This window comes from Thalassophryne amazonica, chromosome 2, assembly GCF_902500255.1.
Source record: "Thalassophryne amazonica chromosome 2, fThaAma1.1, whole genome shotgun sequence".
Lineage (NCBI taxonomy): Eukaryota > Metazoa > Chordata > Actinopteri > Batrachoidiformes > Batrachoididae > Thalassophryne > Thalassophryne amazonica.
This window is the reverse complement of record NC_047104.1, coordinates 46,370,658-46,395,860: the sequence shown is the minus strand read 5'-3', so window position 1 is coordinate 46,395,860 and position 25,203 is coordinate 46,370,658. Positions and strand designations below refer to the sequence as shown.

Here is a 25,203-nt window from a genome sequence, read left to right as displayed (position 1 = left end):
AGCTAAACTCTTCCAGCCAGCTGTGCTGCAAGTCAGCATCAATGTAATTCATAAAGAATGTGGAATGTCTTATTTTGGGCAGAAAACAATGTTTTAGTCTGATATCTGTGTTACAACGTTTGGAAAGAGGTGGCATTAGATTTAAACGGTGATTCACTTTGAAGTTATTAATTCTGACTGGACTCTGTCTTGGCAGAGAGCGGCACAGCGTTTGGAGCTGTGCGAACAGAACGGAGGGCGATTCTTGTTTCTTACCTGCAACAAGACGAATCCCAGTTAGTAACTTTACTCCGCAAAAAAGTGACTCACGATTGACATTTTAAAATGGCTTTGAGAGGGGTTAAAGAAGCGGACTTGTCGCTTCTGAAAAGCAACGAAGCAATGAACCAACAAAGTAGCTGGTCGGAGCACTGCTTTGTTGTTTCAAGCTTCAAAGTGGAGCCATTATAGAAGTGGTTGATAACAGACCTACCTGCAGAGGTGAGAGTAAGTCATTCTTAAGTCATGAATCTGCAAGTCCCAAGTCAAGTCTGAAGTCAGCTTGCAAACAGTTGGTGGTCATTATGACTTGAGACTTGACTTGGTACTTGCTCATTCATGACTTCAGAGTGACTTCCTTCTATTATGAATATGTTCCCTTGACTCTGCAGCATATGTGTCTATTTATATATGTCTACTTACAGATGTATGCAAATGTTTGGGCACCTCTGATCATTTTCATGATTTTCCTTTATAAATCATTGGTTGTCTGGATCAGAAATTTCAGTTAAATATATCATATAGCAGACGAACACACTGATATTTGAGAAGTGAAATGAAGTTTCTAGTTTTACAGAAAGTGTGCAATAATTAGTTAAACAAAATTAGGCAGGTGCATAAATTTGGGCACCCTTGTCATTTTATTAATTTGAATACATTTAGCACTAATTATTGGAACACATCTGGTTTGGTAAGCTCACTGACCCTTGACCTCCTTACACAGGTGAATCCAATCATGAGAAAGGGTATTTAAAGTGGCCATTTGCAAATGTTTCCCCTTTTTGCATCTCTTCTAATGAGTGGTAATATGGGACCCTCTAAAAAACTCTCAAATGACCTGAAAACAAAGATTATTCAACTTCATGGTTTAGGGGAAGGATACAAAAAGCTATCTCAGAGATTTCAGCTGTCAGTTTCCACTGTGAAGAACATAGTGAGGAAATGGAAGACCGCAGGCACAGTAAGGCCCGAAGTGGCAGGCCAAGAAAAATCTCAGATAAGCTGAAGCGAAGGATGATGAGAACAGTCATAGTCAACCCACAGACCTGCTCCAAAGACCTGAAACATGATCTTGCTGCAGATCTACTCTGATTAATATGGTATCTGATTCTGTCTGCTCTGATATTGCATTAAGCAGCACTGGTGCCCCTCAGGGCTGTGTTAGTTCACCATTTCTATTTACATTGTATATCACTGACTGTGTCAGCTTTCAGCCAAACCAGTATGTTGTTACATTTTCAGATGACACTGTAATACTTAGTCTGCTACACTACACTACACTAGTACCAATTTAAGTCATCACAGATCTGGAGTGGACAGGTTTGTGAACTGGTGTGATGCTCACCAACAGATTAATACAAATAAAACAATGGAGATGTTGGTGGACCCCAAGTCTGTTGGGGATAGTAGTGTGGTCGCCATACATGGACGTAAATTGAGCAGCTGGATTCACATAAATATCTAGGGGTTTACATCGACAATAACTTAAGCTGGCACACACAACTGTCAAGCGTTTGTGCCCGAATCCACAAGCGCATGCACTTTCTCCGTTGATTCCAATTGTTTGGTGTATGTAGGAATATTATGTTGATTTTCTGCAGAGCAACTATTGAGTCTGTGTTACGGTATGATATTACTAGCTGGTTTTGTAATTTAACGGTTAAATCAAAAACTCAAATACTAAATCTGATTAAAATAGCTGGCAAAATCATTGGTATGGTGGTACCTGTAACTCCCCAAGAGTCGTTTGAACAGGCAGTTCTCAGATGTGCAGACAATATCTTATCAGATGCTTCTCATGTACTGCATTCTGAATATATTTTACTTAACTCAGGAAGGAGGTGCAGGGTTCCTCTTTGTAAATACAACCGATATAAACATTCATTTATTCCATTGTCAATGAAGCTCATAAATGAGCAGGCAGCTCAGGGAAGATAGTATAAGGTCATGTGTTGTGGAATTTGCACTAAGATGTTAATATGTTTTCTATTAATTATGTATTTATATTTTAACTTTGATCTACTATGTGGTTATTTTTGATGCATGGATGGTATGTGCTGGATGTGTTGTTGTGCAGCAGACCCCTCTGTCAAAGGCAAATTTCTCCTTAGGTAGCCAAATAAAGACACTTTGACTTTTATTTGACTTTGACAGTGTCTCTGTGCATCGTTCAACTATACAGCGCACTTTGCACAAAGAGATGTTGTATGATGCTGTAATGCAGAGGAAGCCTTTTCTGTGAACACGCCACAAACAGAGTTGCTTGAGGTATGCTACAGCACATTTAGACAAACTAGCTTCATTTTGGAATAAGGTGCTGTGGACTGATGAGTTATTTGGACATAACAAGGGGTGGTATGCATGGCTGAAAAAGAACACAGCATTCCAAGAAAACCACTTGCTACCTACAGTAATATTTGGAGGTGGTTCCATCATGCCGTGTGGCTGTGTGGCCAGTGCAGGTACTGGGAATGTTGTTAAAGTTGAGGGTCACATGGATTCCAGTCAATATCAGCAGATTTTTGAGAACAATGTTCATGAATCAGTGACAAAGTTGAGGTTGCACCGGGGCTGGATCTTTCAACAAGACAACGACCCTAAACACTGTTCAAAATCTACTAAAGCATTCATGCAGAGGAACAAGTACAACGTTCTGGAATGGCCATCTCAGTCCCCAGACCTGAGTAGTATTGGAAATCTGTGGTGTGATTTCAAGCGGGCTGTCCATGCTCGGAAACCAACAATCCTGAGATGTTTAGTAAAGAAGGGTCCAAAATACCTTCAACCAGAATCCAGACTCTCATTGGAAGCTATAGGAAGTGTTTAGAGGCTGTTATTTCTGTAAAAGGAGGATCTACTAAATATTTATGTATTTTTTTCTGTTGGGGTGCCCAAATTTATCCACCTGCCTAATTTTGTTTAAAGAATTATTGCACACTTTCTGTAAATTACTTCTCAAATATCACTGTGTTTGTCTGCTATACATGATCAATATTTAGATAACATTATAATACTGTGTGATGGTTCACACCTGATGTTTGTGTTTTATTGTTGGAGATAAGATAACCACAAAATGTTTTTATCTTTTTATTTTTTTCATCGGGTTGATTGCCAGGTGAAAATAATTAGTTTCAGTACATATACAGGTGTGATAGAGCTAGTGATGCTCGATTCAGTCGAGCTCGATTCAGTCTGCTCGACACAGCATCAAGCTTTTTGAACCAGAAGTGTCAGTGAGTAGCATTTCGAGCATGCCCCCATCACGTGACCACTGCGAGCGAGGCCTCGTTACGTCACACCACGTGTCGAGCTTCATGGAAAATTCGAATAATCTGGGCATTTCAATATGACCCGCCAAGTATTTAAATGAGATCTGAATCGCAGCTCAAACCGCGGGTTTTTGAGAGGAGGAGATTGCTAGCGACACTGTTATTGCCAATTACCACAATTATAACAATTGAATCGGAGCCATGGAAAGCATTAGTTTATATTTAGGTCTAGTTTAGAGTTCATTTAGTATAGTTAGCTACATACACATAGGATCGAACATAGAGAGACACACACTATACACAACAGGCATATCCATTCATGTACAACATTTATTCACACAGTACATCAACACAGGTTATACGTAGGTTAGACTATATATTATAGGTAGATCAAAGACTGAGCTGAGTGACTGAAGAGCTGTGATTTTGTTGAAGTGAAAGGTGTGAGAAAGGTGAGTGTGTGTGTGAGAGAGTGAGAAGTGGTGAGGAAGGGACAAGGAGGAGCCAGTTCCAAAAAGAGCACGATCAGTTGCTTGGGAGCACTTTGATCTAATAAGCCCCAAAAAGGTCAAGTGCTTGATTTGTGCTCAAGAGTTGACGTACAGTAACAATACGTCTTCAATGCTGCGACGCCTGAGGTCCAAACATCCCAAGACATCAATGGCTGCTGCTTCTGTTGCTGCTCCTGGAGCAGGAATCAGGCCATGTAAGCTATCTTATTCTTTATCTAAGATTAAAACATACTCATAAACAAAAATAGCTCAGCATATCATACTGTATTTCCATTAAAGGCAGACAAGCTGGTTTGGATGAGGCACTGGTGGACTATGTTGTGGAAGATGCACAACCGTTCAAAATAGTGGAGAGCAAAGCCTTCAGGGCTTTACTACAAAGGTTTGACCCAACATATGCCCACCTCCAGAGGAGAAGACCGGCTCAAATACTGGGCGACATGAGTCGCAGTCTATCCCAATTTACAGAGAATGGCAAAAAAAATATTTGTAGATGCCAGCAACATCAGTGCCTTGCAAGCGGGTCTTCTCCAAAGCTGAAGAGATGGTGAGGCAGAAGAGGAGCCGATCAAAGTCCAGCACCGTTGAAATTATTCTTTTTTTGAATAAAAATTGTTGAAAGATGCACAATCACCGTCTCCTATCCCCTCTATTCTAATTTACAAATTACAGCAACATAAGCACCAGTTGCAGAAGCACGTGCCTTCCTCACTTTTCCCGTCACATTTTATCCAAATATTGTTTGAGGAATATAAATCTACATATAGTCTACAACAAAGGCTTTCATAACCATTATATGTGCATCTGTAGGGAGTATTTATTACATTAAAAAGACACAATAATACATATGACATTTTTTTATTATTATTTTTCAAAAACAAACCACATCAGTCATGAATTAATGCAAACATTTGTCAGGGCAGTGGCTCATTGGTTCATGAGGCTTCGAAATTGCCATCACTAGATACAGCACTAATTATATGTCTGAATAAGGGCAGCACCTGAAATGCCACTATTATTGGTGTCCAAACAAAGCTTTTTGGATGGGAGCGCTGAGATTGTGTAGATTTTTGTTTTGATATTTGTCTCATTTTTGATCCAGCATGCCGTTTTACACATCTTGGATGTGCGTGTGTTTTCTGATTTACTTGCTTTTTGTGAACAAACAAAAGAAGCATCTGCAATTATTTTAACCATATGAAGCTCAGCATTTTGAAGTCCATAATACAACCCAACCAGTCACTTATGGTGTCACGTTGTTTCAGAATTTAGACATCAAAAACACCTACGGACATAATTTTAACAAGATCTAAGAAACTTCAACATGTTCACCACACCAGTAGCATAAAGCATGACAATCTTCAGAATAAGGACACATATATTTATTTTACCCAGAAAGCATTGCATCCAACTTGAAGTGGTGGAAAGGCTTAAAATGGGAGGGGTAACGATATTACAGTGCTTGCGCCCCCTGGTGGTGTGACGGTGTGCAGGAACGGCACACACACACACACACACACACACACACACACACACACACACACACACACACACACACACACACACACACACACACACACAAATCGCTGCAGGAATCGAAATACTTACACACACACGCGGATTTTTATTTTACACATCTGTGGATCTGGATACACACGCACAGCTCGAAATGCATATTTGCAAAAACTTTTGCTGCAATAATGGCCCCATATAGACATCACTGAGAACAACTGCACTGGACTTTTTTTTTTTTTTTACCATAACCAGCAAGTAAGTAATCTTGCACAACTGCTGATTCATGATAAAACATCATATTAATCAGAATCAAATGCATCATTTGCATCCCCAAAAATTTGAATGTCATAAAAAAGTTGTTTTTTTTTTTTGTCTGTTTATGTTTATGTAATGAGTTTAGAATACGTCAATTCCCTTTATGAAATAACCAGAAGGTTTCAAGTGTTTTTAAAAATTAATTTAACTATGACAATTACAGCTTAGTGTTCCAAAAAATAGAAAAAGAAAACCAAAATATCACAACGCCAAGTCAGAAAGAGGTTAGATGGTGTGGAAAATGCAACAAACACATAAATAAATAAAATAAAATTAATTAGAGGTCGTTTCTTTGAAAAGGAATGATTATATTAATGATGCTCACATGGCTGATCACATTTTGTGTGTTTAAATTAGATGCGCCAATGTAGTTGGTAAAATTTCAGTTATTAAGTTTGTTTCGCGAACATTTTGAATTTTTTATTACATTGTGAGCCAAAGTGAACTTTGGCTCCTGATGTCAGGATCCAAGTTAGGAAATAAAAAGATAACATGCTGATGGCTCTGCGTCGAAGACGTTCATCAGGCGCTTGGTGGCTTCAGTCGGCATTAGCCAATGAGAGCGCTGACGCACTCCGAAACCCCGCCCATGCACGGATACAATTGGTTTAATCTGTCAGCGCTGTCCCTCAGTGGGCGGGGTTTGTGCTGTTACTGTATATCTTCGGCTGCAGTTTTTCAAGGAACCGAACGGGGATCTTCTATTTGACTCTAAAGTGAGTAATAAAATACTTTTGGGTCGTTTTATTTCGTGTTGTCGGTCCAGGCTTTTTGAACAGTGCTGTTAATAATTTCGAATGTCATTCTTGCTGCTCAGTTCGTCTCCCCCCCCGATGATTGTGATGCAATGAAAAAAGAAACAAACTGCGAGGAGTTTGAAAACACACATTCTGAATAATTTGTTGCTTTTAGTATGACTAATCTCACCCGAAATCTATACATTCCAGTCCAGGTATTTTTACGGCTGAAACCTGTTGATTCTTGTTTTGTACGGAGGCAATGTTCACATTACTGGCTGAAGTGACACTTCTCTGTTTTTGTTTTTGTTTTTTTGTTTTTTGCCATTCATGAATGTGAAAAAGTTCTAATTCTATTTGGTGCCTGCACATGTGATCATTGGTTTAATGTCTGATCTCTGATGCCGTGAGACCGCAGACATTGGACACAGGTTACTTACGGCTTTTTCTCACACCTGTTTGGTTGGGTTCAGTCTGCTTCTGATATGTTGGTTTGTTTGGGGTGGTATGAACACACATGTAAATGCTGGTGTGGACTGAATGAGCTATTTGAGGGTGCATCAGATGTGATTGACCAGATTTCACATTGTAATGTTGTTTGGTACACTTCCATCGTCACACCACATTTATATAGTGAACGCATGTACTTGTAAATACTCTAGGATTATTCCAAAAATCTCAGAAATTTTTGTTGGTAACATCAGTAAGCGAAGTGTGCAACGCATCTGCGCATGCGTGGGTCAAACAGGGGCAAAAATCCCAACTACCAAACTCCCACCACTCCCATTGAATTCCGTATACAGTAGCATTAGCAGACTGTAAACGTTAAGGCTTACAAGGATTGTTTCAAAGGCTTTAAGCCTTAAGTGACACATACAATAATGACAGATGCGCACTGTGCTGTTTTCAAATGCTTGAATGGAATTTATAGGCTTGAAAGTTGGCTGAAAACACACAATTGCAAAGCTCCCCTGAGTCCACACAAAGACAAAGAAGAAGAAATGTGGTTGTAAACCTCCGTTCATTCTACACAATTTCCCCACAGAAAAGAAATATCCAGATGGATGTAAAAGACGGACTAAAATTGTAAGTTTCTTGCACACACTTATTTTGTCAATATCCTGAAACTGTGCCGAATTATAATGTGGCTGATGACGCCGTTTTCGTGCATCGGCTTATGACTGTAATGTCACGCCATGAATGACGTGGTGCGTAATATTGTAAAATTGACATGTTCTATAAACGAACTGCATGCATGAACATATCATTGTATGTCTGTCAACTTATCAAAACAAACATGACACCAAAGAGGTTAATATGTGAGACTCACCTTCATTGTAGTCATTATGAAGCCAGCGGAGTCACAATTTCTCATCCCTGCTTAGCAAATATTCTGCGATATCCACAGTTTCAGTCTCTGGACTTTGTCTAACCATCCGTCAGTTGCCTTCAAGGGGTCAGAAATTTGTCTCCAACTATCAACACGGACTGGTCATTTTCGACAGCAGCTCTCTCTTCCTCCTTTGTCGGCATTAACGGTAGTTTCTGTAATGATGCAGCATACGCAAGGGCAGCCATTTCTGTCCAATGACGTACGTAGTCCTGGTTGCAACAGGCAGTCCGCGGAGCTGACAAAAACGCTTTAAATTGTCAACTTTCCAGCGGTTGAAATGATCCAAATCATAGCACTCCTCGCTGCTTTCCGCCGCCATACCTTGTGGATTGATAGTTGAAAAATTTAGCCTACCCATAATGCACCGCGCGGCGTGAGATGTGCACTTCGCTTCGCTTGTGACTGTTTACTTTCATCAGCCCACATTTACTGTCACCATTTCATTTCTTCAGCAGAACAGAAAGATTATTTCACTGCCATGTTTGAAAAACATTGTTGCATAGTTATTTATTCACAGCTCAAGTAATAGTCCACTTCTATGTTTTGGTATAGTTTGCTTTCACACCATGTTTGAACTGTACCCAAGTACACAGGGACTGTTCTCCAGACCATCTTTTCAGGTTCACCCAGGCACATTTGGATGATCTGTGCTCATGTATTGCGTTCACAGTGTGCACACTGTAGGACTGTCAACTCTGATCCGGGCCCGTATTCTCAGTGCCCAAGATAACATACAAATAATGGATGGTAAGGAGTCCAACATAGAGAAATATTGGATGAAGAAAAGTTATATTGGACGAGGCGTAGCTGAGTCCAATATAACTTTTCTGAATCCAACATTTCTCTATGTTGGACGACTTGCCATCCATCAATTGTTATGTTCTCCACCCCCCTCCCAAATTAAGCAAACAACAAAGAGGCAAGTAAATTAGATCAATTAATTTTGTTGTGAACAGCATATGATTGATTCTGATGCAATGAATGCTTCTAAAACATCAGTAGCGTGCTTGTCTACCTTCTTAGTGTTTTTGGCATCCTTGGGGTTCAATATTTCCACCAGTTCCTCCTCTGTGAACTCAGCAAACCTCGCTGGCAGACAATTTTCTGCTGTTGTTGACATGTTTGTTGCCATTTTTTCAACCAGCGTCTGTCAGCTAGTTCCTGACCTTCATATGCCGCACTCTGATTTGCCAGCTGTTGGCAGTAAGCTCTAACGCTATTGGTCAGTGGGAACTGATCCAATATAACTTTTGGTCCTAGCCTTTTTGGATCCTTTTGGATCCAACATAACTTTCTGGCGCCAAGAATGCCAAAATACAGGTAAATGATGGACAGAAAGGCTAATCTGTGATTGGCTATTGCAGTCTGAGTGGAGAACATAACATAATATGTTGTCTGTCGCATGTTGATTTGTTAAGCTTGATTATTTTTTGAATTTAAAAGTTTCAAAAGAATTTAAAACTCTGTGCCAAAGAGTGTTTTCCACATACAGAAAACATGAAACTTATACTCCAGAGTGACTTGTATATATTTTTCCCCTTCAAGAGGCATTTTTTGACAGGTGTAACTTATACGCTGGAAGATACGGTAGTTTTATTTATAGTTTACACCTGTAATGTTTATTAAATCTTTTATCGTATTTTTGGATACACATTTTTAAGGTCTCTTATATCCAAAAAGGGCAGAGTAATAATAAATTAGCAGTGCCTAGTTGTGCGTAGACATATTAATAACACAAAGTTCTATTTGTGCATAGTACATCTGCGTGGTCAGTGTAGTAGATCACATATTGTTGACACAATTCCTTTTTTCTATCCATTTGTAGAGCTGAAATTGCCTTCTTGAAGTGATGCTCTTAAACACGTTCTGTGTTTAAAAAAATATTCCTAGTTATCGATCGTTGTAACTTTACCACAGTCATTTAGCTAATATGTGAGTTGGTAGAGGGGAATGTTTGACATGATTGGGATGTGAAACCGTAACGTTATTCACAGCTGCAACACCCTACCACTAGGCCACAGCATCTCACATTCTGCAGTCACTCATAGCGTGTTGTCATCATGTATACCCGTGAAGAAACTTTAAACCTAATTTTAAAAGTTAATGTTAATCCTGAACCTAACTCCTAACCTTAACAGTAACCCCTAACCCAAACCATAACCCAGAACCATAACCTTTAACCCTAACTATAAACACTAAGATGACTGGGCTACATAAAAATAGAATTTGGAATCATTAAGTTTATGAGGAAGGGGTGGTGACCTAACAGTTAGTGTGGTTATTTCCCATGCAGAAGGGTCCTGGTTCACGGCCACCCCTGACCAGTCTCTGTTATGTGGAGTTACATCAGGATGGGCATCCAGTGTAAAACTTGTGCCAAATCAGCATGTGGTGACCCCAAAGGAGAAGCTGAAGGGACGAATACAACTATCGCACATACACCGATTGTAGCCGAACTGCGTCAGAATGACACATCTGGCCACAATCAGGAAATATTGAGGTGCGGTCTGAAGACCAATGGACGGCAGTCTGTGAGCATCTGCATAGTTGGTCCCATTCGCTCAGCTGTCCTAAGTGTGTTGTACATGTGCAAAACACTGTTGACACTATCAAGATGTGGTGCACATCTGACGGCCATCTAGCTGCAGTTTGTGCGTCATCTGATCGCAGTCTACATATTCTGACAGCATCAAAACAGAATCTGAAATGATCTGATCATGTTGTGCCATGTATGTCCACCTCCACTGGACCCTGGTCTGGGAGGGTAAAGGACATGTTGTTATGCAATTACATGTATGTGGCACTGTGCGCGCATCAGAGGCTTGGTGCAGCGCCCCACAGTGCAGCTGAAGGGGATGTCGCCGCTATAATGCACGTATTGTTACATGTTCACCTCCTAAGTCTGTAACAGGGATGATGTGGAAATGTTTCTTCAGCTCATGGCAGCATAAATAAACATGCAACTCACCTCCCGTACCCCGCGCTCCACAGCATGTGTGCTGGCAACATCAGTCAGCTAATAAACACGTAATCCACCTCTGGCATAAATAAATCCCATGTGAAGTGACGTCCTGCACAGTAATCCACCTACAGTTGTGTTAAGATGTGTATCAAGTAAAATGGCCACAAAAAAAAAAGTTAAAGAGAGAAGAAAAAGTTCACTGGTTATGTCTGAAGAATGTTTTGCACCTGTGGGAAGTTGGTGCTCGGCCAGCACAGTTCAGCAGCAGTTATGGAGTTCAGCCGGACGAATAAAATCGAGCAATGCAAGTGATCAAACACCTAAAGGGATTTTTCACCAGACTGTACACAAACAGGCAATTAATGACAGTTGTCAGCCTTTTTGTGCGCTCTCTCGATGGACAGCTCCTGTGCTTGCGTGCACATATGCGCCCCATGTGTGTATGCAGGGCAGCTGGCACAGCCTTTATGAACACACATACACGCAGCTGAGCGAACATTTCAGCCACACACTCACACACTACTTTGATCACCTGTTCTATGCATGCAGGCACACACGCATAGCGGCTCGTTCAGCCATTATGAACACACGCACGCAGCTAAGTGAACTTGTCATCTGGCCACACACACACACATGCTGTTTGGATCACTTGTTCTACGCACGAACACGCACGCACTTCGTCATGTGAGACATACACACTCCTGCCAGCGCACCCTCCTCCTGATCAGAGGTCACTTTAGCGCTGAGAATGTGAGGACGAGCGGGGATTTGATTGTGTGAGTGAGTGACAGCTCCAATGTCGGTGCTGTCTGACAGCACTCTGTGTCATCTGACTGTTGTCTGAAATATGTTTGGGCTGCGTCCTGCAGCTGACACGGCTGGCCACGCCTCTTTTCCTCCCGACTGCGTCTGGATTATGGCCATATTTGCTGTGTCGGCCTGGTTCCTGCACATTCTTGCTATGTGTGACTGGGGCTTTACTAATAAGGCTATGTACGAATAGCCAGTTTGTAATAAATTTGAATTTTTCTATATATGTCCTACTTCTGACCAATAACAGGACAGTTTACTTACGTGTTGGTTTTATTTACACATTTTAATCTGCCTTGAAATGTTACGGTGTGAAAGCAAAACAAACCAGGGGAAAATCCAAAACAAATTACATTATAGACAGGCAAACCAATTGGGCACCGCAGTCTCGTTTGAGGGCAGGTGCTAAAGGGGTAAAATCTGAGATAATTTCTGTACTTCCAGGCTAAAAAACCACACCATTTTCTCTGAGTTTTTGGGCAAATTACATGCAAACAAAGTGAAAATGCAAAGGAAAAGTGACGATGCAGTGGAAAGTGGACATGTGTTGCGGTTTGTTTATGACCCTGAGCACAAATATGTCGAGGTGGTTTTGCAGGCGAGAGAATGGAGCTACTGGTTAGCTGCGTCAGTTAACACTTACCGACACGACGTCTCCTGTTTGCCTCATCTTCCCTTCGCCACTGGGAACTGAAAAAAAAAATACTTTTTGCGACTGCTTTGGTGCTTGCAGCCAAAAACCAAACAGTACACCACTTTTCCATGTGAAGTTATGCTGTGTATATATTGCATAACCGGAGCGGTCAAATCCTGCGATTTCACGCAGTGTTCAAATGAGACTGTGGTGCCATATAAGCAGATTTGGATAAGTGTTTTGCTCCAGTGGGACAATATGTTTTTGTCGATGGGGGGTAAGTTAAATTCTGTCACTATATGGTATCAAATAGAAATGTATCTTACAGACAAGTCAGAGTTATAGGCCTAATCTCAAATTCTCTTTTGTACCCCTTCCCCTTGGCCTTGCCCCTACCCCTACACCTACCCCTTTAAAACAAGGGGTAAGGCAAAGGGGTATGCCCCTAGCCCTATGAATTGAGACACCCCTCTGCCTTAGGGGGAAAAAAATGACCTGTCTCGAACTGCCGTCTTACAGACCTTGAAATCCAACATCGGGGATTGATATTATCCAAAGATTTATGAACATACAAACTAACGTGCTTATCCTTTATCATGTTTTTCTCTGTTGTGAGATATAAAAGTGTCTTATCTTAGCGTTCGTGTGTATATGCATTATAACGCCTCAGCACACGAGCGAAGTTACGATATTCCTCAGAATGACAATATATGGAACATGCATCCAGCAGCATACACGTTGCTGTCATAGACAACTGCCTGTAAAGTTTTTTGTCAAGTTATAACTTTTTAAACAGCGTAATTTGTAATGAAAGCCGTTTCATTTGTGCGGCTCTTTCAGCGCGATGTTTGTTTCTGTGGAGACAGCAGTAAGCTCCTCCTACCCCTTCAAACGGAGTGTGCATCCAGATTCACTCCATTTGGAGGGGTTTGGAGCCCTCGCCTCGCTCCAAAAAGAGATTTGAGACACCCCTCTGTCTCTTGTGCCCGCGCAAATCGGAGGGGAAGGGGTAAGGAGAAGAACTGAGATTCAGTCATAGTCTGATGTTGTATATTATCAGATATCCCTCATTCAAATGAGGTAATTCTTCAATAACATAAAAATTCCAGTCTTGCTTGCAATGATCACTACTCTTTTCATGATGTTACTTACTGTATTATTATTATGGAAATCGTTTGAAATAATATAGCCATTTTTGCAGGAATTGAGGCTTAATTCAATCTGTTGCACAGAAAAGTCTACGTATAGGTCTGTTTTAACCTACTAATGCTTTTGAGAGTCACTCAGATGTTTGTTTGCAGACAGAATTAATTTTTCCATTGACCACACTGACTGTTTGTCTTAAGCACAGCGTAGGATGCAATTGTTATTATTTGGTACGTCACCACAGGTGACTGGCACAGTGGCCATGGAGGCCACCAGGAGACGTACCAAACACGGGGCCAATGGGAAACCCTCTGAGGAGAGGAAAGAGCCAGCGCAGTGGGGAAGAGCATGGTGAGTTCATGTTGTGCCACAGATTTCTCTGTCATTTTTTTTATTACACAGATTAGGTGCACTGCTCCTTTAGGTTTTATTGTGGTGCATCCACTTTGGTTTGAGCAGGGAAGCTCAGACTCAGTTTGTCTTACATTTGATCCAGATTCACAGAAGTCAGTTGTGTCGGAAGTCAGAGTGTTTCATCCTGACATCATTGGCGCCAACGCCAATAACAATGTGACTTTATCTAGTGTCATGCTCCTTCGTCTGCCTTCTGCAGCATTAGCACCCTAAGATGGGAGGCAATGTCGGGAGCTCTAGCCCCAGGAATACCGGTGTCTGTAACCTGACTTTGCGGGTGATAGAATCCCCTATCACTAAAGCCTGGCGTTTCAGCCTGGAGACAGGAGTGGACGTCACCCATGGTCTCAAAGAACTCACATCAGGCAAATCCAAGGGAGAAAACCGGTTCACAGTTCACAGTGGCGAGTGTGATTGGGGTAGTGCAACCGGGCACCAAGCCCTATGTGACTTCCTCCGCCTAACCACAGGTTGAATGCCGTCATCCACAGCCGGCATTTCTAGGCTAATGCTAATGGGCACACTAGCCAGCCCAACGCTAACCTCGTCTGGAGTGCCCGTAATATCTAACTCCACTGAGCTACAAAGCTGTTATAGCTTACGGACACAGTTCTCCTAAAGAGCCACCCTATCTGCCAGCATCACGCAGCATTTATGTAAAGTGTAAAGTAGTGTATTTTGTGCACCAGAAATTTCAAGAGTATAGCCAAGGTAGCACAGACTAACTGCTAACGAAAATGCTAACCACTCCTAAGATTCACACAGGAGTAAAATAATGAGCTAAAATTCATAGCAGTTACACTGAAAAAGTAACTAAGAGAAGTATTAGACGGGTTGAAACAGTAATAAAAGAAACAGGGGAAAAATATTATAAATATGGACAATTATAAAGTTTCCAATTCACCTAACCTGCATGTCTTTGGATGTGGGAGGAAACCCACACAAACACGGGGAGAACTTGTAAACTCCACACAGAAAGGCCACAGGTGGGAAACGAACCCATGATCTTCTTGCTGTGAGGCAACAGTGCTAACCACTAAGCCACCGTGCTGCCCATTAAAATGGTGTTTGTGTTATAGATAAACAGTGTGTCGATTAAATTAATTTTGCATACTCTGGTGTGACATATAGTCTGGAAATTATGGTAACAATGTATTTCAGCAAAACAATTGTTTGTTCCTTTTTCAAACTGAGTCTGCATATATTGAACTGTTCTCATAGGATGCATGTGTTTTTGTTTGTTTGTTGTTTTTTTTTCCAGGGAGGTGGACTTGTTTTCCTTGATTGGTGTGATTGCACTCCTTTGCTTTGCCCCTTTCATTGTTTTCTTCTTTGTAATGGCCTGTGACCAGTACCAGTGCTCCATCAGCCAGCCTCTGTTGGCACTGTATCATGGGGAGACCACTCTGCTCTCCATCTGGGCCCAGGCACCCTCCTTCTCCTGGTCCGCTGCCAAGCTATATTCCATCTGGGTGTCCTTCCAGGTAGGGAATAGGAGAGGTGACATGAGATGCTGTCACAAACTCGTATTTCTCCAGCTTCAGTCACACAGCCATGTTGATGAGTTTGTTGTTGCTCTGTTTGCTGTTTAGGTTTTCCTGTATGTGTGTGTTCCTGATGTCACTCATAAGTTCATTCCTGGCTATGTTGGTGGTGTGCAGGAAGGAGCACGAACTCCTGCTGGTATTTAGTGAAAACACAAACTTTTTTTTTCAGTAAAAATAGTTCTGGGAAGTTAGTTTTTTTGCAATTAATTATTTCCCACAGGTGCCCTTAAATGTCCATAATCATCATTTCTGTTTCTGTCGAAAATATACATTGAATTACTGCCGTTTATTCTGTAATTTTTCAAACTGAACTAAGAAGTTAAAGGCACTTTGCTTTTGCTTGGTAATTCTAGCTTCAGTTTGTTATTGAACTAAAGTCAGTTTTCTTGTGCTCTAAAGAAGCTTGATACATAATAATCTGTATTGTAGTAATTTTATTAAGTTGAACACAGAAGAAAAATGATGACCCCAAATGGATTCAGTTTATCAATAACCATACTAAATCTGTGGTCAATAATAGAATTTTGCAGTGCAATTCCTTAAGAGACAGCTTGTTTAACATTCTGTCAAATTTGACCCTTTTTCCCATTCATTATTTTTTTATTATTTTTTTTTAGTCATCAATGTTATCTCTTGTTTTGTATGAAATATGCTTTAAGCATCAGAGATTATGTTGATGTTACCTGGTCAAAAAAATGGAGTTTTATGTTTGTGCTGATGCTGACTGGGTTTTTTTTTTTGGGGGGGGGGGGGGGGGCAGCAGATGGATTAAGGAGTCACGTATCAGTCAAATGTATGGACACACCTGATTTTTCTCCATTCCTACAATTACCACATTTTGTAATAGTGATAACCTGCAGTAATAATTCATAGTCAAGGCTGCAAACCACTTTTGTTTTGTTGTTATTGTGTTTTTTGTTGTTGTTGTTGTTGTTTTTTAACATTGCTGAGCCCTCTTTTTGAGATTTCGGCCATCTTTGGTTTCACTGGTCTTTTACTGTTTGTTTGTTTTTTGTTGTTGTTTGTTTTTTGTTTTTTTGCAACCCTACTTTGCACATTTCGTGGCTTTCCTCTGCTGTGGCTGTCTGTTTTTGATAACCAAAATATTCCCTCACTCCTTCTGATATGACTATAAAAAACTCACAGATGGGATTTTGGGTGCACCAATATAATATTTTGGAATGGAATCGGTCCATAATTACTGGATTGGATATTTGGAAATTAAAAAAGAAAATCCAATCCGAGTCTTTTATTGCACATCTGAGTATGCTGTTGCTGTGGGCTATTTGTTTCACAGTTTGACGTGATCTTTTGTTGAATGGCTAAGATAGTGTAGTACATCCAGCAAATGTATTTGTTTACCGATTAGTTGTTTTAGGACAAGAAAAAAGGTATCATATTGACAGATACTGGGAGTCCCACTATTGGTATAGATCATGAGTAAGTAGTATTGTGCCATCCTTAAAGTGGACTTTGTGTAATGATCAGGATTATTTACACAGATCAAGATAAGAAGTCTTGGCAGCCTACCAACTTTAGCATTTTCAAACCATAGGATACCGTTAAAGCAGTAATTGGACTATGCCTGTGCTTCACATTATAAGAGCACTCATGCTTGGATTTTATTTTGAAAGCAGTGGTGGTAACTACGATATTCACTTTTCAGTCATACTCTCTTGTGCTGTCCATCCTCCAGGTCTGATTAATAAGTATGAGATCAATGGACTGCAGTGTTGGTTGATCACCCACGCATTGTGGTTTGCCAACACCTGCTACTTTCACTGGTTTTCTCTCACCATCATATTTGACAACTGGATCCCCCTCCTGTGGTGCACCAACATACTGGGCTATGCCGTGTCTACCTTTGCTTTCTTAAAGGCCTACTGTTTCCCCACAAACCCTGAGGACTGGTGAGTACTGAGCATGACTGGGCAAGTAGGAGTTATCTGAACTTCATCCAAAGTTTGTGGTTTAGTTGGACCAGAGTGCACCGCCTGCCTACCCCCCATCCCCATTTAATTTGCTTCACAGGTTTAATTGTCAGTCATAATGAAGTCGAGTAAACAATGATTGAGCTTCTGCTCAATGAGCACACAATCACTATTCTTTTTAATACAAAAAAATAACACCAGATCTAGGTTCCATTTCTGTAAATCTCTTTGCGTTTCAAACTGTGTCACTGCTGAAATGCATCCAGTATGTTGGCACAGATGAAAATATCCCTAATGGCACTGCAGACCGCTTTGAAAGTTTGTGACAATGTCAAACATGGTGGAGGATTGAAGCAGCGTTACTAATGTTTCTGCTGCCAGTTAAACATGAGAGTATGCAGGAGTAAAGTAAAAAGTCAAAGGTTTGGACCCACTTCACCCCAGAGTTGTACTAGCTCTTTCAAAACTAAATCATTTAATTTCACACAGAGCAGAATCTATGCTAAATTTAATATCTGAACTTTACTCATAGTATCTTGGTGAATATTGTAATGACCCTCAACTCCACCAATGTTTGACTCTGCAGCAAGTTCACAGGGAATGTCTTCTACAACTACATGATGGGCATTGAGTTTAATCCACGCATCGGCAAGTGGTTTGATTTCAAGCTGTTCTTCAATGGCCGACCTGGAATAGTTGCCTGGACTCTTATCAATCTTTCATACATGGCCAAGCAGCAGGAACTGTACGGTCATATCACTAACTCCATGATTATGGTGAATATACTGCAGGTAAGGATTTTCTTTTGTTATTTTATTGCTAGAGTAAGAGTAAGATATAAGGTGCATAATCGTTGTTATGTTTTCAACTTTGAATGTGTGTATGGAGTGAGAGGTTTTATTAGCTTGCCACCAATGTTTTGACTCAAAGCAGTCCTCAGGACACCTGTGCGGGTTTTTTTTTTTTGGTTTATTTGCTAACGGCATGCTCTGCACAGAATACAAAAGTATCTCATCTATCAACTATCCTCTGCTAGCTGTAAGGCCTGAAATTTGGGTGACGAATTGTCCTCTGTCTGTTCATGCATCCATCCTTCCCTGCATGCACCAAGTCAGACAAAATCTGATTATCAACAAATTTGAGCTGGATGTCATAAAAGAGTTTAATGCAAGTTCAAATTTAAGCATTATCTGGTTTGACAAAGGACCCTTACACACACACACACAGAGAGAGACATCAGTATTTCATGCACATACGAGGTCTGTTAGAAAAGTATCCGACCTTTTTATTTTTTTTCAAAAACCATATGGATTTGAATCACGTGTGATTGCATCAGCCAAGCTTGAACCTTCGTGCGCATGCGTGAGTTTTTTCACGCCTGTCGGTTGCGTCATTCGCCTGTGAGCAGGCTTTGAGTGAGGGGTGGTCCACCCCTCTCGTCTATTTTTTATTGCGAATAAATGTCTGAACAATTTGGAGCTTTGCTGCATCAATTTTTTTCCAGAAACTGTGAGAGACCTCCAGGTGGACACCTTTCGGAAAATTAATATGGCTTTAAGGAGTGATCCAGACGGTTTAAAGACCGCCCACAACTGCTGAGAGCGCGGCATGCTCCCAGCCCCCATCGACAGGCTGACACCCCGCTGGAACAACCAGATCATTTCCAACGTGAAGCCTTTGTTGATCCAGGACCTCGTCTGACTTTCACAAAAAGGGAAGATGTGGACATCAGCACTTTTTCGGTATATTCCACCGTTACAGGAGTTTTTTTCATGGAAAGAAAAGCGGAGGGACGCACCACGGAGCCGTTCATTACGCGGGACAAAACCACCTCAGTGTTGGTCTCACAGGACGGCTTAAAGGTGGATTTCAGATGGATTCCGGTTGCTTTTCAGTCGTGTGATTATCCGATTGTGATTGTGCATGAGCTGGACCTGCCCCAACATGTCCTGGAAGGCTTCATCACGGCGTTGCTTTGCGCCATGCAGCTCGACCGCGACGCGCAGAATTCCTCCGCACATCTGTCTCAATGTGCCGAAAAAATGCTGATGTCCACTCTTTTCACAATTTCTGTGCTAGTCAGACGACATACCGGATCAAGACAGCGTCCAGTTTAGAAATGAACGGCACATTCTACTGTTACAGGAGTTTTTGTCATGGAAAGAGGAGCGTCGTGGTGGAGCTGCATGGCGCAAAGCAACGCCGTGATGAAGCCTTCCAGGACATGTTGGGGCAGGTCCAGACCTGGAGTTCAGAGGTTTCAGCTGGTTTCCAAGTCCAGACCTAGAGGTCTCTCACAGTTTCTGGAAAAAATTGATGCAGCAAAGCTCCATATCGTTCAGACATTTATTCGCAATAAAAAATACACGAGAGGGGTGGACCACACCTCACTCAAAACCTGCTCACAGGCAAATGACGCAACCGACAGGCGTGAAAAACTCACACATGCGCACGAAGGTTCAAGCTTGGCTGATGCAATCACACGTGATTCAAATCCATATGGTTTTTGAAAAAAATAAAAAGGTCGGATACTTTTCTAACAGACCTCGTATAAACCTTCCAGCTTTAAAGGATAACTCTCAAATTTTTCAACCTGTGTTTTTGTTTTAAATGATTTTTGGGTTCTCTCATGGAGGGCAGGTGCCAGGCACCTGAAGTGGCTTGACCCGCAATGCAGACTCCCAGACTACTAGGCTTAGGTGTAAAAGGAATCATGGTCTTTATTCCAGGCTCAGGTACGGTACACAGGTGATCAGTCTTTGGAGCAGAGATACAATCAGGGTTAGGCAAAAAGCGCAGTCATGGTCGGGCAGGGTTCCGTGGCACGAACAAACACAGACATCTGGGTAGAGGCAAAAGGCGCGGTCGAGGAAAACAGAGCAGGATTCAGTAACACGGCTAGGCAAAAACAGGACTGAATACTAGAGCTGGAATGTGTACAAAAGACAACAAACTGGCAGAGGTGTGGTGGCTAGGAGGAGTTTAAATAGACAGGAGTTAACAAGGTGTCCATGAGATGAATGATCTAGAAAGGGGGCATGGTTATAGGACAAAGATTGTGCAGTGTGGAAGATAGTGAGGTGGAGACAACACAAAGAGGAGTGATGAAAAGACAAAGACATGTGAACAGGTGCCAAGAGTGTGAATGAAAGAAAACACAAAGCAGACAGAATCAAAGTGAGAGACAAAGACATGAGGCAGGTGTAGTGGCGTGAAGTGAGAACATAATAAGATTGGCGTGAGGAAAATGGAGAAAAAAGATCAAACAGAAACCGAGGACAGAATATAATTCAACTATGAACTGGAATGAACAGAACGTCAACATGAGAACAGAAAGGCAAACCAAAAGATAATAAACATAGAAGGTAAAACCTACATAAGAACTGATCAGAGAATAATAGGAAAATGAACACTAAGACAAAACTAAACTGGAACTGACTAAGAAACAAAATGACTAACCAATAAGTAAACAGAATAGAGAATAAACACATGACAAAAATAAAACAACTAATAAGTCAAAGCTGGGGCAGATGGTGATGAAAAGAAAGAGGCAAAAATAGAATCAAAGCCCCAATCAGGGCCAAATCGTGACAGGTTCAGCTTTTCACTTGGAACAAAAGTGATGATAGCTGGCCAGCACTGAATTGGAAAGCTAACACTAATATGGCCTACATAGCTGTGCAGTGTTTGCCGGTGGGGCAAGCTAAAAGCCTGTCTTGAAAATGGAGAGGACAAAGAAACTTTTTTAAAATAACTGATTATACAGGCAGTGAGACAATCAACTTCTGTTGAGGTATTTCAGGCCAAACTTAAACTTGCTATACCTGCAAGGCATATAACCATTCAGGATTGTGAAGTATAGTTTTGTTTTATGTTCTGACATCCTTATCTGCAGCTTTTATGATTCAAATTTTCTAATCTGATTTTAAAATAAAACCATTTATTTATATATTAATAATTACATTTTTTTAAGCCCTTCATGTTGTGTATCGTAACATCTTGTGGGCTCTGTTGTAGGACACTTTGAAATCTCTGAAAGTGCTTGACAAATAACATTATCATTATTCTTGCTTACTTACTTAGTTTGGCCTTCTTCTCAATAAAGTGAATCTGCTACCTCAGCGTGCACAATGAATCATGGGTATGACCAAAGGTCATTCGTGAAAATCTGACCCGGAAGCGATAAGCTGCCAATGTTTTGAAAGCAACGTAGAAAAGCCAACGCAAAAAGCGATGGAAAAGTTGATTTAGTACACAATTTTGGACAGAACAGATGAAATTCATGGAAATGGATGACGTGGTGATGAGTTTGGATGATTTTCAGCAATGGACAGTGGTGAATTTAAAAGCATTTTTGAAGAAATGAGGAAAATAAAAGGAGTTGATGGCATGAGCCTTAAAGAAATAAACATGACAATCTTGCCAGAACCGGAACAAGTTGTCCAACAAAACCAGGCAGATACTTTGGACCAATGATGGGTAAACCAGACCCCATGACAATTAACAAAGAAAAGTGGGTGGGGAGAAGGAATGAGTGTGTCAGTGTCACGTACTGAGATGACCCCCGTACCAGTTTTGTATATTCACTATCTGTGCATGTGCGAGCTATCTGCACATGCACAAAAAAATGAGAAGTTTGTTTCTGTATTGAGTTTACCTTTCCTGTGTGCGGAAAGGACTGAGAGCTGGTTTCAATTTATGGAGAAACCTAACCTGTCTGTAAACCTGATTTTGGTCTGCACACAGGTTAAACTCAGTACAGAATAAACTTTCCAGTTTTCCAGAGATAAGATCAGAATTTATTCACATTAAATCTGGTTTTGATCCACACACAGACAGTGTAAACTCAGAACAGAACAAACTCCTCTTTTTCACACATGTGCAGACAGTGAATATCCAAATCTTTCCCAGAAACAGCGATCTCTGTGTGCACTAATATGCTCCACTTTCAATAATTCTACAACTAGTTCCCACTAAATTTGCGAAGACTAGAAGCATAGACACCCAACCTTGAACATTATCACATTTCCACAGATTTGAAGCCTGTAAAATGTTGCCAATTTAATATATAAAGCTGACTGTGTGTGCATGTGTTCGCTATGCACAGCCACAGAAATTAAGCAATCGACACCAAACTTGCTATGGTGACGGGGAACCAAGGGGGAGGTCACTGGGACCCTTGCATTAAAAGCGTACGTGCGCGAACACACACAGTCAGCCTTATATATTAGACCTGCTCACTGGAACCTTTATTTTCTCAGTTCATGTGGTACTCAGGTAAAGTAGCAAGCATCACACGTTCCTTATTACGTAGTAGCAGCTGGCTAGGGTGCACTTTCAATACAATCTGAACAAGCCAGTGCGCACCGCGTGCCAGTTAAAGCGCGCATTTTCTCAATTAAAATGTACCTGCTGTGTACATGCCAGAGCATTGCAGTGATATGACATGCTATCACCTTTTTAATCATCATTCACTTGAGCCTCATGAATGTCACAAATTGCTCTATGAAAATGAATGATGACAACATACACGCAATGCAGCTTACTACACCTTAACTGAAGTGACATGAAATATACAATGGCATGGCTAAAATTCTTCTCTATTACCCGTGCGTAGAATGGGTAACTCAGCTATGCACTAGCACCATTCTATTACTTATTGATCTTTGACCAGAAGCGTTATTGGGACCTTGAGTCACACTGTGCATGGTCCTGCTGAGATAGCAACTCCAGTTCTTGGAGACACCAATTGCCACTAAGTCTCACTCACTCATCTTCAACCGCTTGCTCCAATTGGGGGTCTTGGGGGGCTGGAGCCTATCCTAGCAGTCATAGGGCGAGGCAGCACCCTAGACAGGACGCCAGTCTGTCGCAGAGCCACATATAGAGAAATCAGCACATTCACACCTGCACGCACACCTACAGACAATTTACAGTTTCCAGTTCATCTAACCTGCATGTCTTTGCATGTGGGAGGAAGCCGGAACACCTGGAGGGAACCCATGCAAACACGAGGTGAACATGCATACGCCACACAGAAAGGCCACAGGTGGGAATCTTAACCATGACCTTCTTGCTGAGGCAACTGTGCTAACCCCTAAGTCACTGTGCTGCCCCGCTACTAAGTCTATATAAGCCAAATTTCCATTTGTCCTGATAGTATAGCATCAAGCAGAGAGTGTCTGCTGCACATGGCTGGTGATGAGGAACATCACTTGTGTTGTGAGGGAATGTCACCTATGGGATTTCAGTCAGGTCCCTTAGTATTGAGGACTCTAGCAGCTGGAGAAGGCTAAGGGGATGCCCACGCTTCACCTGTCCCTTTTGAGAGGTGGGGTTGGACCAGTTGTCCTCCCAGTGTGGTGGATGCAGCAACAGCACATGTTCCAAGGCCTGACCTGACCTTGCCAAGGCTGGTACCCATTATAATATAGCTGGGTGGACTGAGACTAGGTAGATTATGTGTCTTGTCCAAAGACACAGGGAGTTTGCATGTCTGGCAGTCAAACCTAGGTCCACATAGTGATATCTCAACTCCAATCCTACTGGGCTACTATTATTACTATTCAATATTACTACTGCTGTTGTTTTGTAGGCAATTTATGTCTTGGATTTCTTCTGGAATGAGGCATGGTACCTGAAAACCATCGATATCTGCCACGACCACTTTGGGTGGTACCTGGGTTGGGGAGACTGCGTTTGGCTGCCGTACCTCTACACACTACAGGTAAGAAACACCTTCTCATCCACGTTAAAGTAACATGACATCTCTAGCCTTCTTTGACGTAATTGTTTGTTTAATCACTTTGTACGTGCCACATGCTGTCATGTAACTTTGACCCCATCTCTTTAACTCTTAAATTCAGTGTAAACAGATTAGGACAGACTTGAATGTAACCATTTTGACAGCACATTCAGAAAAAAAAACATGCATGTATATTTTTAAGATAATACCCAACTTGACCATGTTTTGCTGTTCAGGGTCTGTATCTGGTCTACCACCCTGTCCATCTGTCCACTGCCCATGCTCTAGGCGTCCTGTCTCTGGGACTTGTTGGATATTACATCTTCCGCAGCACCAACCACCAGAAGGATCTTTTCCGACGCACCAACGGCTCTTGCTCTATCTGGGGCCATAAGCCGACATACATTGAGAGCTCATATTTCTCCAGCGACGGTGGCGTGCACCACAGCAAGCTCCTGACTTCAGGTTTCTGGGGCGTGGCACGTCACTTCAACTACACTGGTGATCTCATGGGCTCACTGGCGTACTGCGCCGCCTGCGGGTTCGGACACCTACTGCCGTATTTCTATATTGTGTATATGACCATCCTGTTGGTTCACCGCTGTGTACGTGATGAGCACCGCTGCAGCAACAAGTACGGAAAGGACTGGGAACACTACACTGATGTTGTACCTTACCGCCTCATTCCCAAAGTGTTTTAGAGCGATGAGGGGTGAAGCGTGGGTGGAGGAACAGATTTTTGACACATACTAAAAAATAAGATAGGATGACAGCATACTGTAATTACAAGGTGTGTTGTGAAGTCTTCAGGAACACACCACTCCACTAAAATGCTGTTGATTATATAGGGTGTCTCAAAACATGTACCCAAAAGTATTTTGACAGCACAGAAAAACTAATCAATATGATCAGACATTTTCTGAATGACCATGTGACCATTTTAGTTCAGGCTTTCCTTTTTGATGTTTTAAAACCCTTTATCTTTTACACCATATGATCAGTGTAACCTCCTCGT

General features: G+C 41.5%; 1 protein-coding gene across 1 annotated transcript; it reads left to right on the top strand.

Moving 5' to 3' along the window:
- Window positions 1-6,533: 6,533 nt before the first annotated feature.
- dhcr7 (7-dehydrocholesterol reductase) lies at window positions 6,534-24,953 on the top strand. The gene is made up of 8 exons (XM_034185553.1): window positions 6,534-6,585; window positions 13,796-13,902; window positions 15,227-15,449; window positions 15,558-15,648; window positions 17,209-17,422; window positions 18,030-18,234; window positions 24,039-24,170; window positions 24,425-24,953. The coding sequence occupies exons 2-8, from the start codon at window positions 13,814-13,816 to the stop codon at window positions 24,887-24,889; spliced, it is 1,419 nt and encodes a 472-aa protein (XP_034041444.1). The 5' UTR covers window positions 6,534-6,585; window positions 13,796-13,813; the 3' UTR covers window positions 24,890-24,953.
- Window positions 24,954-25,203: the final 250 nt, after the last annotated feature.